General features: G+C 40.6%; 2 protein-coding genes across 2 annotated transcripts in view; one reads left to right on the top strand and one right to left on the bottom strand.

Moving 5' to 3' along the window:
- RFC1 (replication factor C subunit 1) overlaps positions 1-9,024 on the top strand; it is a 36,112-nt gene extending 27,088 nt beyond the window's left edge. Inside the window, exons 14-25 of the mRNA XM_010166300.2 lie at positions 742-851; positions 2,358-2,472; positions 2,939-3,027; positions 4,035-4,172; positions 4,592-4,687; positions 4,857-4,955; positions 5,397-5,551; positions 5,664-5,781; positions 6,686-6,831; positions 7,257-7,470; positions 7,736-7,927; positions 8,486-9,024. Of these exons, the coding sequence (XP_010164602.2) occupies positions 742-851; positions 2,358-2,472; positions 2,939-3,027; positions 4,035-4,172; positions 4,592-4,687; positions 4,857-4,955; positions 5,397-5,551; positions 5,664-5,781; positions 6,686-6,831; positions 7,257-7,470; positions 7,736-7,927; positions 8,486-8,581 (1,568 nt within the window). The 3' untranslated portion in view covers positions 8,582-9,024. The remainder of the gene's footprint in view (positions 1-741; positions 852-2,357; positions 2,473-2,938; positions 3,028-4,034; positions 4,173-4,591; positions 4,688-4,856; positions 4,956-5,396; positions 5,552-5,663; positions 5,782-6,685; positions 6,832-7,256; positions 7,471-7,735; positions 7,928-8,485) is intronic.
- A 1,415-nt stretch (positions 9,025-10,439) lies between these two features.
- WDR19 (WD repeat domain 19) overlaps positions 10,440-16,334 on the bottom strand; it is a 44,974-nt gene continuing 39,079 nt past the window's right edge. Inside the window, exons 32-35 of the mRNA XM_029084575.1 lie at positions 15,532-15,682; positions 13,142-13,265; positions 11,287-11,363; positions 10,440-10,554 (exon numbers count right to left, since the gene is read on the bottom strand). Coding sequence (XP_028940408.1) covers positions 10,440-10,554; positions 11,287-11,363; positions 13,142-13,265; positions 15,532-15,682 — 467 coding nt within the window. The remainder of the gene's footprint in view (positions 10,555-11,286; positions 11,364-13,141; positions 13,266-15,531; positions 15,683-16,334) is intronic.

The following is a 16,334-nucleotide window of genomic DNA, read 5'->3' as shown; positions in this document are numbered from 1 at the left end:
ACCCTTCCAAAAGAAAAAACAAACCCAAAACACCCAGAAAAGCAAGCTGTGTCTGAAGTTACTTGTTAAATCTTCTGGTATTCTCTTAAACATGATTTTTATCCAAAAGAAACCAAAATAACCTAGCAGTAAGGTATATAGAAATGGCCTCACATTCAGCCTATTGAATTCTTTCTTACCAAGAGAATGTTGGCCAGTGCTCGCCTATCTGTACACATGGTGAAAATACAGGAGAGCAGCTCTTCCCCCCTCAGACAGCCGTCTGAAGGGCTGCTTTCATGCACGGGGAAGAGATGAATTGTTAGGGGCCTGACAAGCAGCCCGTGTCATGAGTAGTGTATCATCCTATGGACATTTTTTTCTGAGTTCAAAATAGTGTTTAAGTTTCACTGCAACTGTGGTGGGGTTTTTCTGTGTGGAATGTGTGGGGTTTGGTTTTAGTTTGTTGGGGCTGTTTTTGTTGGGTTTTTTATGATGTGGTGGTGAGGAAATTGCTGAAATAGTTGTATTACATTAATAGGACTTTTGCCATTTTTCAATCACTGCAAATCTTAAACTGAGGTGGTTTAAACTGCTTTTCCCCAAATGGTTGGGATGCAGATGTGTATGTATTTTTGATATTCATATCAAGCTGTAAGTAAGGAAAAACTCCAGTGATGCTTGGTATCCCTAAAGATCTACATGAAGTATGGTTTGTTTTGTAACACGTACCTAGGTAAAACCTGGAATCTTCTCTTACAGCAAAGACCAATAAAACTGGCAGCAAAGATGATGGTACTGGTTTTAAAGCAGCATTACTTTCTGGTCCACCTGGAGTTGGTAAAACTACCACAGCTTCTTTGGTTTGTAAGGTGAGTTCATATTGACAGTTGTACCCAGAACTATTTGTTATGTATTGATTCTGTATGTGGATACAAATGCTGTGTGCAGGTGAATATCCCCAAAAGTACCAGGATCTGCTCCCAGCCGAGTTCCATCTGCTCAGAACAGGGTTACAGGTGAAAATATGTGGATGTTTAGATACCTTTATCAGGTCTGGGGTGAGAATGTAGCAATGGGTGTCTGCATTTCTTTCTCTTATATTGAGAGGAAGCATATCACAGTACATTGAGCAATTTGAAATTATTTTCAAAACCTGTGAGTGTTTAACAGTAGCTCAACCAGTCAGAAAATAGTTGCACTTAATTTAGTGGGAGTTGAATTCTGGCAAGCTTTTTGAAAGTTTCTGTGACAGACTTAGTCATGGTTTTTATATATCTAACAAAGATATCCTTCCCAGACTCATTCAAATACTACTTTAGGAGGAGAGAAGTTGACAGGGCTGTTTCCATTTCTAAATTGGAATTTAGAAATTAGTTCTTAACTGAAACACTGTGTTCCACTAACTGTCTCATGAGAATCAGCCAGGAACTCCATATTGTAGAAGTACCATTAAATCGTACTTATTAATAGCATTACTGTAACAAGTTACAGATTATTTTGTTCTTCTTTGTCTTGCAAGAACTTTCTTAGAATATGATACTACCAGTGTGGAGGGGCTGAGAACTATCATCAGCTATCTGATCTTTGTGCTGGGAAAGAATGACTACTTAACTCAATATCTGAGTTGTATAGAGTAAATCCCAGTCCTCCCCACTTTAGAGCTTTGTGCCAACAAGATGATGCTGCACCCAAAACTAGACCCACAGAAAAGCTGGATGTGCTGACGGGCTCGTTTCTGTGCTAGCGTGGCCTTTTCTACTTCTGGTTTCCAACCTGGCTTGGTCACAGCTGCTTCAGATCTCTGCAGAGCGTTTCACTGTGCTTCATGGGAATAACCAACAAAACTGGATTGCTGAAGCTGCAAGACCAGGGCTGTGCGCAGCTCACTGCTGTGCCGTGGCACGCCCCTGGCAGGGGAGTTTGCTGATAAAGGAGCAGATGGGTTAAATTCTTCCAGGGACTGACATGCAGCCGAGCCCTGTTCTGAAGTGGTAGGACTGCTGGAGGAGTCATGTGTTTCCTAGCTGTTAAATAGTTAAAAGCTTCTCTTCAACTTTCAGAGAGATGTAGCGTGTTTCTTGTCCTGACTCTCTGCACAAGAGTTTGATTTGCAGCTGGAAATACCATGGCTCTTAGCCAGCCTTGGCTCAGTTCTGTTTCTATCCCTGGTGATAGTTATAAATATTTTTGGAGTGTGAGAGAAAAGGAGTATAAGGGGAGAAAGGAATCAAAGCCACAAATTATATGTGAAAATGGTGTTTGTTGTAAGAGCTTCCTTCTGGAACTGTGAAATACTGTTTCTAATTCTGAGTGTGCATATGTTCTTTCACTGATGTGGGTCTCATTCTTTTGTGTGGTTTGTGTGTTTGGACCAGGAACTGGGGTATAGCTACGTGGAGCTGAATGCCAGTGACACTCGCAGTAAGAACAGTCTAAAGGAAGTAGTTGCTGAATCACTTAACAACACCAGCATCAAAGACTTCTGTTCTGGTATGTCTATTGTTTGAAGGAGGATTTTTGTTTTGTTAACAGTCCAGTTCCAAGAGGGACAGAGCTTCCCTGTTACACAACAGTGTTAGGAATTTAACTTCCTCATCATGTGGAGGGATCTGGCTCTAACAGGGATGGTTTCGTTTAGTAAGCTGTTTTATTTCATCTTCAATTGTAGAATTAAATCCTGCTATTAGTAGAATCAGTTGTTAATCTGCACAAACTACTCAAGAGCTCTGCAGTTGCTCTTCTGTTGCATGGGACTTATTTCTTGGAAGATGATATGAGGTTATAGTCAGTTCTGTTCTGTGAACATAAATTCATGTGATCAAGTGGCAGAGCAAGAGGTTCACCACTGCCTCAGCTGGGTAGGATGGGCTTACCTAACCTATAAAGCATTGGGTAAAACTCTGAGCAAGACCCTGTCTTATTTCCATCTCATCTTCTTGTCCATGTTCATTTTCAGGCATATCCTCATCAGTTAGCGGGAATCATGTATTGATCATGGATGAAGTGGATGGTATGGCAGGCAATGAAGACAGAGGAGGGATTCAGGTGAAACTGCTATAGTTATTAGCTAATGCCATTGCTAAGAGTGCACACCACATACAGCACAAAATATCTGAAGCCAGTCTGCTGTCCTCAACCCATGGTCCATGGAGAATCCCTGTAGACTAGAGTTTATCTGACCTATTTTAGAAGTCTGTGTAAGAATTATGCACTGGTAGAGGGGGAGAAGAGATACTTCTGTAAAAGAAACCTGGAGTGATGAACTTGGGTGTGCGCGCATCAGATGTTTATTCCTGGACAGGTGAATTTATTGTAATGTCTCTGTAGCTGACATCTACCTGGAGTGGGAGGTTTGTAATCTGACCGGGACAGTTGCTCCCTTCAGCTGGCAGGAACAGTGAATAAATCATGTGACATAGGCACTATTATACTTTATTCTCCTTAGCAGCTCCAGTTCCAGCTTCTGAAGATTCACTATGATCACATGCAATACTTGGACAATTGAGGGCATACAGATCTTTAGCTCAGATGCAGACATTTACATTGCAGGAATATGAAATTGAACTGAATTTCACCTCTATTAGAGCAAGCAAGGTTTTTTCTGGTAAGCCTAATAGTGCTGAAGCCTCTGGGTTGAGCTCTTTAACTTCCTGGTGCTTCGCTGTTTGTGGCAGGGTGCAGTCAGAGGGATGTGCGCTCCTTCTGGGCAGCTCAAACTGACCTTTGGACAAAAGCATCTAGTTCTGCAATTGGACAGCTCTGCTCAGGGCTGTTGGTCTTAATGGCTTCACGAAGAATGGTCTAAATGTGATGGCTGGAAGTGGGTAGACAGCAGATTTATTGCAGCTGAATAGAACAGCAAGTGGAAAAAGTAGGAGAGGGACTAGGTTTTCACTGCGTGGAAACACGATTACAGTAGGCAGAGTTTTATATACTGGCATCTCTCAAGGATCTGATTTAAGGCAGGGATTAATGCTGCTTGGTATGACATTTTAATCATTCTTATTCTCTGAGGTATCTAATGTAATTGTTGTATTGTGTTTAAATCACAGGAGTTGATTGGTTTGATTAGGCACACAAAGGTACCCATCATCTGTATGTGTAATGATCGCAACCATCCTAAAATTCGTTCCTTGGTCCACTACTGTTTTGATCTTCGTTTTCAGAGACCTCGTCTAGAACAGATTAAGGTAGGAAGGCTGTGGCTGTGTGGGCTGCACTAAATTACCATCTGTCACTTCTGTCTTCATGTGGCAGAATTCATACAGAATTGGAAATGCCACTTAATGGATCACCTCAGTAGCTCTGCTTTCCAAAATGGGTTGTCTGAGTTTTTCTACACAAAAAAATTAAATATCCCAAAGCCTTTCAGATTTAGGAGTCATCTTAAATATATCCAAATATTTTCTTTTTTAAATGGTTGTGTGGTTTTTTTTTTTTTAACACTAATGACAAGGGATGTTTTATATTTATGATAGAAAAATTATAAGTGCTTTAAAAAACTAGAACAATACAGCAATGCTCTTTCATAGATAGGTCAGTGTGTTCTGTAGGGGGAAGAATTCATAGGAGTTTCCTAGTGACAGTTTCTCAATTGTGTGTGTTACAGGGTGCTATGATGTCTATTGCATTTAAAGAAGGTTTAAAAATTCCACCACCTGCTATGCAAGAGATAATCCTGGCAGCAAATCACGACATGAGACAGGTCAGTGCCAGTTCAGCATCCGTGTCCATTCAGAGACCATATCATGTACAAGTCCTTGACTTCACTTGCACAGTATTACTGTTTTTATGTATAGAGATCAGCCTGTTTTCTGCTCAAGTCTTCCATTTAAATGCTCTTATGCTACCAAATTGTCAATTTTATTCTTTAGGTTTTACATAATCTTAATATGTGGTGTGCAAAAGATAAATCACTGACTTACGATGAGGCTAAAATGGATGCCAGCAAAGCCAAAAAGGATATCAGACTGGTAAGTGTAAATACTGGATTGGCTTTTAGTGTCATATTCAGATATAATCACTTGGCTTTACAAGCATCTTCTGAACTAAAGCACTGACAGCCTAGATGCAGGGAGCTGTCAGACATGTCACAAGTAGTGGAAGAGCAGTAAATCCAGGACTGAGTACATACTTTGATGTACTGGTTGCTTATGTAAGATGCAATTCTGAAGCTCATACTTCTCATCCAGAGTCCTCTATTGAGGAGGAGATAATTCTCTTAAAATCAGGAGTAAAATTCAATTCTCAAAGTGGTAAAGCACTAGAGAGGAAGTACTGAACATTGAATTTGTGCTGATGAGTTCAGGTATTATTGGGTACCATCGTTACAGTGATTTTGTTGATACTGTGCTGTGTCTTATTGCTTGTGTTGACCTGCAACCCACTGACTTCTTGAAATACCATTTACTTAGGGCCCTTTTGATGTTGTCCGGAAGGTTTTTGCTACAGGAGAGGAGGCTTCTCGTATGTCCCTTATAGACAAATCGGATCTTTTCTTCCATGATTATTCCCTAGCACCTCTTTTTGTCCAAGAGAATTATATACATGTGAAACCAGCTGCTGCCGGGTGAGTTATTCCATACCCTAAACTGACAGAGGCTTTGTGTAGAAATAAAACTAGACTAAAACCTATCTGGATAATTTTGCTTGGTAATACAGTCAACTTTGTTTTTTTCCAGAGGAAATGTGAAAAAGCACTTGGTGCTCTTGAGTAGAGCAGCTGATAGTATATGTGATGGTGATATAGTGGACAAACAGATTCGTAGCAAGCAAAATTGGAACCTTCTTCCAACACAGGTGAGCGTTTAACACTTTGTTTGCTTTGGGTGTCCAGTGTAGAAAGACTGATCCCTTGAAACTGATGTTTCAGTATAATTTTATGACCTATATAGTTCATACTTCTTGTAGTATTCTGTTCTGCTGGTGAGCAGAGCAGTTTCCCGTATACATATTGTTGAATGTATCATGAAATGAAGTCTTCTGAAACTTTGAAAAGCTTGAACCTTCTTTGAAGCACAGGAGCATGTGGCACATATCACTTCTGACACGTGGTTACAAGCCTACTCTGTTTTGTTAATATGCTCCCTCTCCCAGCCTCTCATGAGGCCAGTGTTCCTCCCAAAGCACAGAGCTGTGTCACTGTACTCCTTTTAATGATTGATGAGACTTGTGCGTCAAATCTCAGAGAATGTATTGTAGATTGAGTTGGAAGGGACCTCTGGAGGTCATCTAGTCCACCGCCCTGCTTAGCACAGGTCCAAACAGTTAAGTTGCTTAGGAACTTATCTAGCTGAGTTTGTACAGATTTGTGATGTTCTTTGGAAATGCCTCCTTCTCCACGTCCATCTGCCGGAGACGGCAGCGCTTGGTTGTGCGAAGTCAGCTCCTTGTCAGTGCAGTCGCACTCTCAAATGAGAAATGAACAGACTTTTTTTTTTTTTAAATGGCTTTTAAACCCCAGATAATTTCACAGATATTTTAGAACATAGTAAAAAATAGAGTGCTACAAGAGATGAAGCTGTAACCTAAAAGGGCTGGACAGAAACAAGGAACCAAGAAAGAGTTCTCTTAAAACGAGCTGTTTCCAGTGTGGAACTGTATTCACTGCCCCCTTTCACACAGACAAGCAGGGTAGTATGTCACGTTGTCAGGGAGACTAATTCATTGTGACTGGAGTTTGGCACGTGTGTTACTTTTCCAGGCTGTTTATGCAAGTGTTCTCCCGGGGGAGCTGATGAGAGGTTACATGACCCAGTTTCCGGTCTTTCCCAGCTGGCTGGGGAAATTTTCATCCACAGGCAAACATGATCGGATCATTCAAGAACTGGCAATGCACATGAGTCTCAGGTAGTACTGACATTCCTCTTCTGGCTTATATTGACACAGATGTTTAGTTCCATTCCCTGCCATTAATTCCTTGCTGTGCTTGGAACAAACTGAAGTGTGTATTCTGTGAATATGCTCGTACGTTCGTGACGCCTTCTGAGCACTGAATCTGGAGAGCAGTCAGGCCGCGGATGCTTCTAGCGTAGCCAGCTGTGCTGTGCTTTATTTTCTGAAGTCGTTTCTCAGTTTGGGATGCGTTTCCCCAGACTGTTGGGTGTTTGAACACCTCGCAGGCATGGCAAAAGGCACGGCACAGTACAGCTTGCAGTTAGCTCTCAAGGCAGCTGATGATCCATTTGCTGAGGGCCTACCTACAGGTTGCTTGTCTTTAGAAGTGAGTGGTGGTGGGTTGTACAGATTTACTCACTACTTTCAATTTGACAAAGAACCCAGGCGTGCAAGAGGACAGTGAACATGGAGTATTTGTCGTATTTGCGAGATGCGCTTGTCCAGCCCTTGAAAGACTTTGGAGCAGATGGTGTACAAGAAGCTGTAACATTCATGGATTCTTACTGCTTGATGAAAGAAGATATTGAAAATATCATGGAAATAAGCACGTGGGGAGGCAAACCCAGTCCTTTTTCAAAGCTGGATCCCAAGGTAAAATTCAGTGGCGATTTTGTTTTATCTTACATATCTTTAAGAAGGAATCCTAGAATAATAGCTGTGGTATGGATGTGCTGCTGAAAAGCTGAAGTTGATGCAGCTGCAAATGAATCATTGTATTAACTGTAATGTCCTCTTCTACAAATGTTTGGTCATATCTTCCCAAAGGAAAGATGTGGAGTGTCTAGCCAAGAGTTGCTTAGCTAACAATCTACAGTTCCTATGCTGGTGCTCATAGTGTTTTCTTCCAACCCAACAGGTCAAAGCAGCTTTTACACGTGCCTACAACAAAGAGGCACATCTGACTCCATATTCACTTAATTCTGTCAAGACATCTAAAAGACAGTCAGGATCCGTGGGGACCTTAGAACTGAATGAAGACTTGAATATGGGAGAGATCCCATCTGATGAGGATGAGCAAGATACTGTTGAAAGTGATGCAATGATTAAGGTGACTTAGTTTCCTCAGAGTTCAACTACCACACTGAACTGTTTTCTTGTTCTTAGTTACCTTTGTGGGACTTGTAACTTCATCTAAATAAATAAAAAAAATGTAGTAGATATTGAATACATAATCTCTGAACTTTTAAATTCTTAACTGGTAGTAGTGTGAAAAAGTTTAAGGTATTTCCCTCCATTGCCTTCTGCTTGAATGTAGAGCAAAGTCAGGCATCACTGTAAACCCATGAACACTGCAACCAATTCCAAAACTTGGTAAATTTTAGGTGTTGGTGGGGATGGTGCTGTTGGTAAGGAGCAGCCACAGGCCTTTGCATGTGGTTATCACAGACAACACTTCCAGTCATACCACCAAACTGGGGAACTGTGGTCAGCCCTTAAGACTGACCACTGCAGAGTCTGTATTCTCTATGGCCTTTAAAAATTTGATACCTGAAAGGGGACGGGAAGAGAAGAGATGGCTCTTTCTTTTAACACTGATTGCATTTTCACTTAAGCTTTTGTCAGCTTGTAGTTTGATTTTTAAACTGTCTGTATATTCTTTTTGTAGCAAAAAAAGGCAAAGTCTTCTAAGCAGCCAAAAAGAGAGAAAAGTGAAGAAACAACAAAAAAAGAAGGGAAAAGAAAAGAGAAAACAAGACATTAAACAAAATCAAATCTTTCTCTGGATGGAGGTTTGCTTATCTAACTTCTGTCAGGAACATGCAACGGATCCAGTGATGGAGCTTGGAAAGTAGAACCAGTGCGTTGGAAATGCTCCTCTTATAGAGGTGATGTGGCTACTGTACTCGCTCACTGTGCAGTGCTGTACTTACTCTTAACGTGCTACAACGTTACAGCCTATAAATATCCTTGTACAGCAAGCACCAGGGTGGGTGAACATGATGAAAATGTGATGCTTGGTTACCTGGCGTTTATGCTAAGTCTTCCTAGGACTTCATTTCTTTTTTTTAATAAAAAATCCCTTGATGTTATGTGGCAAAATCTTGTAAATAGCACGTGGTGCAAAAAACCCCACCAAACCTAAACGGCCTATTTGTACATTACAGAAATTAAGCAGTGTATAAAATTCCAATAAAATGTTTCACAGGAGTCTCATAAAATTTTAGTGAAGTTCATGGGGTGTTCTGTCTCTCTCCCTCTCTCTTCTTCCAAGGTTCTGGCTTTCCTGGATGTCCAGGGTGTGGTTATACTCTTTTCCTATGCCTTCCCTTTTGTTCAGTTAAGAGACACAGAAAAGCAGTGAGGGATTTGGTTCCAAAACTTGAGGAGCAGCCTGTGCTTATGAGTTGTATCTTTAATCAAAACCAGAATAGAATACGTAGAGTAAGAAAAATCTAGTAGAAAATCGTCATAAAAGTTCAGAACTGATTTTGAAAAAGAACACAAAGGGGTTTTGCCACTCATGTAACATAGACTGCCCCTTGGTTTGTCTTTGGTGCAGATGAAATGCAGATTTTGCTTGGTAAGAATTATCAATCATTTTTATTACTATAATAAATCAAAGTACAAAATTTATCAAAAGCTAAATATTTACAGGCTATTACAAAACAGAAGTGACGTGGCTGTTTGTTGTTATTAAATCTGAGTGGGGAAAAGATGTGTAATGTAGTGACAGAGCTTTCCTTGCTGCTTGCCAGACAACACATGCAGTTCTGAAAATAAACAGAGGTGGTTAGTCAGATCCCAAGATACAAAGGCTGTGATAGCAAACTACTCAGACTGGAAGGAAAAAAAAAAACCAACAAACTTAAGGTTATTGTGGTGGATATATAACTTTATAGTATCACTTGTGTATTACTTTGACCTGTAGGTATGTTTTCACATGAGTTGTTGGCACTAGTAAATCTGCCTTTAAGTGTCAAAATTAATGAGTAACGTTATTAACTCACTTTCAGTTACCAATCCTTTAACAAAACTGAAGTAAGTCTTGATTCTAAGTGTGTGGTATAGACAGAGCAGTGGTCTCATTCTTTGAAATACAAGTATTAAAAGCCAATAGTACTGGCTAATTGCTATTATCCTGTGATATACACAATATCTATATTTTTATATTGTTTAACAGAGGCTAAGATCATATAACCTGCACGTTAGATCTGTTCCTTCCAGTTAGCATCTCTTCCCACACTTGAACTCTTGTAGATGTGTTGGATTTGATGTGCGGATCTTCAAACTGTTCTCTGAGCTACTAAAGCACAATGGGCAACGTGTCCCCAAACAGAACATGTTGCAGATGATAATGTGATCATAGAGGTAAACTGGTTTAGTGCTTCACAACTGGAATGATTTAACAGGCAGGTTACCTGCAGAAGCAAAGCCTACTGGTGTTTGCATGCCTTAGGGCAAATAGGGGATAGAGCTGAGCCTCAGGTGCCCGAGGGGAAGATGCAGGCTCTAAGTTAAGATTCCTGAAGGCTGCATTTCCCTTGCTGGGAAAAACTCCCAATGTCTTCTACAGTGAGCCCTGTTAAGTGAGAAATACAGGCTCTGGCACATACCTGAATTCATGGGTCCCCATCTTCTGGTTTGAGGTACTGTGTGCAGTCACTTATTTTCTTAAGATGAACAATGTTAATCCTTTCAGAACACATTGGACATATGTTTTCAGTCTGTAACATGCTGTTTTAAAAGAAGGGCAACTGGTCAAATGATAATGCTGACACTTGTGAAGGAACAGCTGGGTCTGAGGCAGAGAGCAAAGTTCTGACCTCTGCTAGATAGCAAATACAGGCCAGAGCAACAGCTGCTTCTGTCCAGGTGGAGCAAAGGTTGTGTTGTTCATTTTTAACATTTGAGAACTGACATCACAATGGGAAGGCTGCTGCTGTTTGCATGGGCATGAGGAAAATTTGGCAATTAGAATGTGCACAAAGGAGCTTGGGGCAGAACGTGAACTTTCTGCAGCATCACAGTTCCTGACGTGAACAGAGCTATCTGGTTGTGCTCTCACACAGAGGATTACTGGGGACAAGAGATTATTGCTGCTTTGTCTGTACCTGATACTGTGTGTGTTTTGTTTTGGTGACTGCTGCTGTGCCTGTGTCCCCCCCTGCATCAGCTCTCCTTCCTGGAAGGAGCTGAGAACTTACACAAGCCCCCCCATCCATCTTCATTGCTGTTCCTGTTGTTGGAGCCCTGCATCTCTGGCTGAGTTTCTCTGTCATAGTTTTTGGTCCAATTTGAAGTGATGCTCTGTGAGTGTGTTAGATGAAACTACCAAGTAATGGGGCTTCCTCTTCCACCCCCCTCCCCGGCTGTTACAGGTTTTTAGTACCAAACGAAACAGTTTGCTGTTAAAATATGAACAAACATTGGAATCCTGCAACAGAAAAAAATAAAATCCCAACTTACTTCTTGAATTCTGAGTAGAGGGCAGGAAAGTCACAGTGTGGGCAGACTGTCCAGTCATCTCGTACCATGTGCCGACCCTGCATGCAAAAGCCACAAGTAAGTGAAGGGCATGTGCTGTCCTAGTACACTGGGCACTGAGTTTTGTACCTGTTATTGTGGGAAAAGTCTTAGCAACTGAGTCCTAATGATCTTGAGGAATTAAAACCCCCAAACTGTAATAGTGTTACTAGAGTTTATTGTGTAAATTCTGTAACTAGACAAAGAGCTCTCCATGAGATGCAGTATTTTCATTATAATTTGCATTCCTCTTTTAAAAAAAGAAATACAAGAATGTATTGAATTACAACTGCTGAAATTCTTTTAGTTTGGCAGTTCTAGACGTCATCTGTAGATCTATGTCTAGAGATGTATGTAAATCTGCTGGGATTTTTGGTATTGTATATAACATGCAAAAAATGCCCCCAAAGCCACATCACCTGAGCCCAGGAGGTAGCATTGAGCCCTGTCAAGGTTGTGAGCTGCCTGGCATGCACCTCTCCAAACGCAAGGGATTTCCTGGTTTACTGGTTTGCTTTGGATTGATAGAAATAATTCATATGTACTTTTTCAATATTATAAAAATGCAACAGTACCTTGAACTATATTGAGAGATTTATGCTCTAATACAATATGCAACAGTAGACTGTTTTGTCACGCATATTGAAAATACTGCATTCCTAATGATGTTACAAATAGCTGTGATGAATAATGCAAAATATATATGAATATGTACATTATGTTTGGTCCCTAAAGTAACATTTAAAAGCTTTGTTTTTTTTTTTTTTTTTTTTTTCCTTAAGATAATACTTCTAAAATATGCTGGTTATATTATTCTGCCAAACCAATAGAGTAAAAAAATAGATAATTGCTATTAATATTTTTTGTAAGTCTTAATTCTTTAGTTTTAATAAAGAATCTTAACTCCAACAGTTGTAATTTTTCTGTAATTGTAGTCTGAGAAATCACTTGAACCTAGTAAAAATAAAGTGTTAGTTATATAGTAGCTAACCTCAGTATAAAGATTGTGTACAGATGCTGGTAACAGTGGGATGCCCAGCTCTTCCACGGGGAGAGGTACCCCACCCACACCTTTTCAGTACACTCTAAAGTATCCTGAAACTAAAATGTTAGAACTTCTAATTTCTGTAAAGATCAGTAATACAAGAAATGCTGAGGTCACTGGCTGAACCATGACTTAACCCTGGAAGTGACTCAAACTGTGGTTCCATTTTGGGCGTGCCCCAAAACAGATTTTTGAAGTGGGGTTTGTTGCTGGTTTTATTTATTTATTTATTTTAAAATTTGAAGTCTTGTCAGCCTGGAATTTAGGAGACTTGTGCCTCTGCAAGCTCCTGTACATGGAAGAAGGGGGACTTCCATGTCTCTCGGCATTGCTCTGAGCACTGGAGCAGCTGAGCAGAGGGCTGGGAGGGGAAGGCACCGCACCAGCTGCACAGTCCTGTCTGTTCTCCCAAGTGCACCAATTGCACGTAACGTGTGTGTGCTGGGTGTTCAGAGGGAGTCCTGCTGCACGACCTATCTTCTTGAGAAGCTGCAGTCTTCCAGAACCACTTTGTGATCTTACTGTCACCCCTGAGTGCCTGCAACTTGTAGATGGCAACTAGGGACATTCTATGATAAAGACAATAGTAATGTTTTTTGCTTAATTGGTAACAGCTTGGGGGGGGGGGAAAAACCCAAACAAACCCACAAAAACATCTAGCTTGAATCTAGCAGTAAATCAAAGATGTTCAGATGAACTTATTTTTTGAGGAAAGAAAAGCTTGGTGGTTGTTCTCACGCTGCAGACACTCACAGTTGCAATACAGTACGGGAGATTGTTTTTACAGCCAGGACACAGAAGTTCGCACTCCGGGAGCTGGAATGCACAATAGGGACAGGCTGTTGTTGGCTCCTCTGTCTCTGTTGTGTCTGGATGTCTAGAGGCAAGATACAAACAAGAATAAAAACCTCAAGTGCTTTGAACTTGAATGCAGATGTTTTACAATGGCTTTGATATTTAGCAAGTGTTTCTCCTTTGAGTTACTTGCATAGCTTCCAGTTGCTATTTTCTATTCTACCAGCTAATGCCTTTTGACTATCACCCAAGCTTCATCACAGTTATGTAAACTCAGAAATAAGTAATTTTCCACCTAATTTGAAACAATACAACCTTTTTAAAGCTACAACTGATCATAGTACTTTGAAAGCTTTCAAAACTCACAGACTTTGTATGGAATATAAAGCTATGGTTTCTCTGTGTCAGTGTTTTTCTGTGGCAGGAGTGACCACAAAGAATTGAAATAAGAAATAAAACCAGCATCCTGGTAGGACTATACAGCTTGTAACTCTGCCTTTCACAGGCTGGTTTTCACCCAAGTGTCTTGTCAGAATGATGGTCCTGATCCAGGGACCACAGCGCCCGGATTAAGGGACAGGGAGACCTTTTTTTCAGATTTCTTACATGACCCTAATGTTTTGTCTTCTATGGAACATTTACAGATGAAGGGTTTAGATTAACATCTAGCATATTTTCCAATGAAGAGGATACACCCTTTCTAATGTTTGACCTAGTAACCTTGGAGACAATTAGATGGCTTCCTTAGTTATCTTGATACTTTGTAGAAAGCCTAATTTCTCATTTTATTAGCCCCGGCATGTGTGTTTCCCTCAGAATGCCCTGTTTGTTTGTCTCCATTCAGGAAATCTGATAGATTAAGAACAAGTCAACATGGCTTTTAGCACTTATTTTAGTACTTATTTTAGAAACTTACTGAAATGTTCTAGAAATATTAGCAAGCAGGTAATAATGAAGAACTTTGCTTGAATTTAAAAAAAAAAAATGGTTAAAAGATACTAAACAGTATCTCACAATACACAGCTGTGGTAACTCACTGCTGTTCTGCATGCTTGTAAGATGTAAGTGAAAATAATGTGATGCCACCACTTGTATATAATAGTCAGACTAATATGGGCCACAACCAGCTTCAAAGAATTCCAGAACGTAGTGACACAAAAACACAAGGGTGGGGGAAGCCAAAGGAAGGCCTATTGGAAAAAAAGTTTCCATGTATAAGATGACAGATTCTGAACTGCTGTGGCTTAGAAGCAGGAACTTGCAATTATAATATATGCTATGAAAACACCAGCTTGCTTTAAAAACAAAGCAAATGAAGTAGGGTGGAACAAAGAGTCATTCTGCTACTGTAAAAATCCATGGTTTGCCCACATCTTAAATATAGCCCGTAGAGTTTTGGTCCTGCCTCATCCAAAGAGGTTATGTAAAAGTCTCAGAGAAAGACCATAAGGATCAGTATGATAAAAGAATAGCTATGTAAGGTGAGACCCTTCAGGTCCTGAAAAGATATCACTGATAGAGGGGAAATGGATAAAAACAGGGCTGTAAATTCCTAAGTGACACAGAAAAGGCTAGCTCTCTCCCAAGATGAAAACTATAAGGCATCACATTAAAACTGCCTAGGGACCAGTTTTGACACAATGGAACTTCTTGTCACAGGAGTCACCTGTGGCTAAAAATTCACATGGCTTCAAGCAGAGAAACTGGAAAAGGTCAGGAAGAGCTTAGAGACTCAATGAGTATCGAGAACACTCATATGGGCTCAGCAGGTCTATAAGCCTCAAAATGGTTAGAGATGAGTAGAATAAGAAAAGCACTGCGTGTGCTTGCCCTGCTCTTACACACTCACCTGTGCTTCCTCCTCTGGCAGAAAATATTGGCCAGGATCTTTCAAAACAAACTTTGGACAAGGAAGAAAATGCCAAGAATTCATCTATTTTATTTGCCCTTCCAAACTTTTTTATCTTAGCCATTTAGGCCGTAGTCTGAACCACAGCAGAGCATACTGCTGCTGCTGAAGTAGCTAACAGTTTACATGTCCATTCCTAACTAGAGAACAACTGAAGCTGTACGGCTGCACTTATGTCTGCAGGGACAAGATGTGAAATGTTGCTGCTGGTTAGGAAGTGTTTCACATGTACATGGCACGTAAGGTTTATCGCATCCAAGTGAACAGAAGAGCCTTTAATTTTCAAAGAAGAGCGGAAATATTTCTTGGCCTTCCAAATTTGACACAGTGAAATAATATGAAAGCAGGATAAAGCCTGTAGGCTTAATGAGCAAAAATAACATTACAAATAAAGCCTTGGTATTGTCTGCATTTGAAAGTACAGATTAATGCTGCTCACCTGACCATCGCTTCAATTTTCTTTTTGTATTTGAGATCTATTTTATTACGATACTCGGGTCTCATCAACATAGCAGCAAAACTGAAGGCTGAGTTCTTCAATCCTGCTCTATGACATTCGATTACAGTTGAAGTCAAAATTGGCACAATGTCTGTAACAGAATGAAACAACAATATCACGTATTTATTTACCAATATTATCGTTGAAAGCCTTTGAGCTAATACGGCTAAAAAGGTAACAATGAAAAATTACAGTATTTTTCTTCTTCCTCACAGTGCACAGTTGCACGATTTGTGCAATTCCTGTAACCATATACGAGAAAATCATAGAATCACAGAATGGCTTGGGTTGGAAAGGACCTTAAGGACCATCTAGTTCCAACCCCCTGCTGTGGACGGGGTTGCCAGCCACTAGATCAGGCTGCCCAGGGCCCCACCCAGCCTGGCCTTGAATGCCTCCAGGGAGGGGGCATCCACAACTTCTCCAGGCAACCTGTTCCAGTGCCTCACCACCCTCTGGCTGAAAAATTTCCTCCTAATATCTAACCTAACTCTCCCCTCTCTTAGTTTAAAACCATCTCCCCTTGTCCTATCACTATCTGCCCATGTAAAAAGTCCCTCTCCCTTCTGTTTATAAGCTCCCTTCAAGTACTGGAAGGCTGCAATGCACTGGAGCCTTCTCCAAGCTAAACAAGCCCAGCTCCCTCAATCTTTCTTCATAAGACACGTGCTCCAGCCTTCTCATCATCAAAACCATGGTTTCACCTCTCACTGCTTTGCATTCCTGAAGCTCACCATGGCAGC

Source organism: Antrostomus carolinensis, unplaced genomic scaffold, assembly GCF_000700745.2.
Source record: "Antrostomus carolinensis isolate BGI_N321 unplaced genomic scaffold, ASM70074v2 scaffold10314, whole genome shotgun sequence".
In the NCBI taxonomy this organism is placed as follows: Eukaryota; Metazoa; Chordata; class Aves; order Caprimulgiformes; family Caprimulgidae; genus Antrostomus; species Antrostomus carolinensis.
This window is presented reverse-complemented; position numbering and strand designations above follow the sequence as displayed.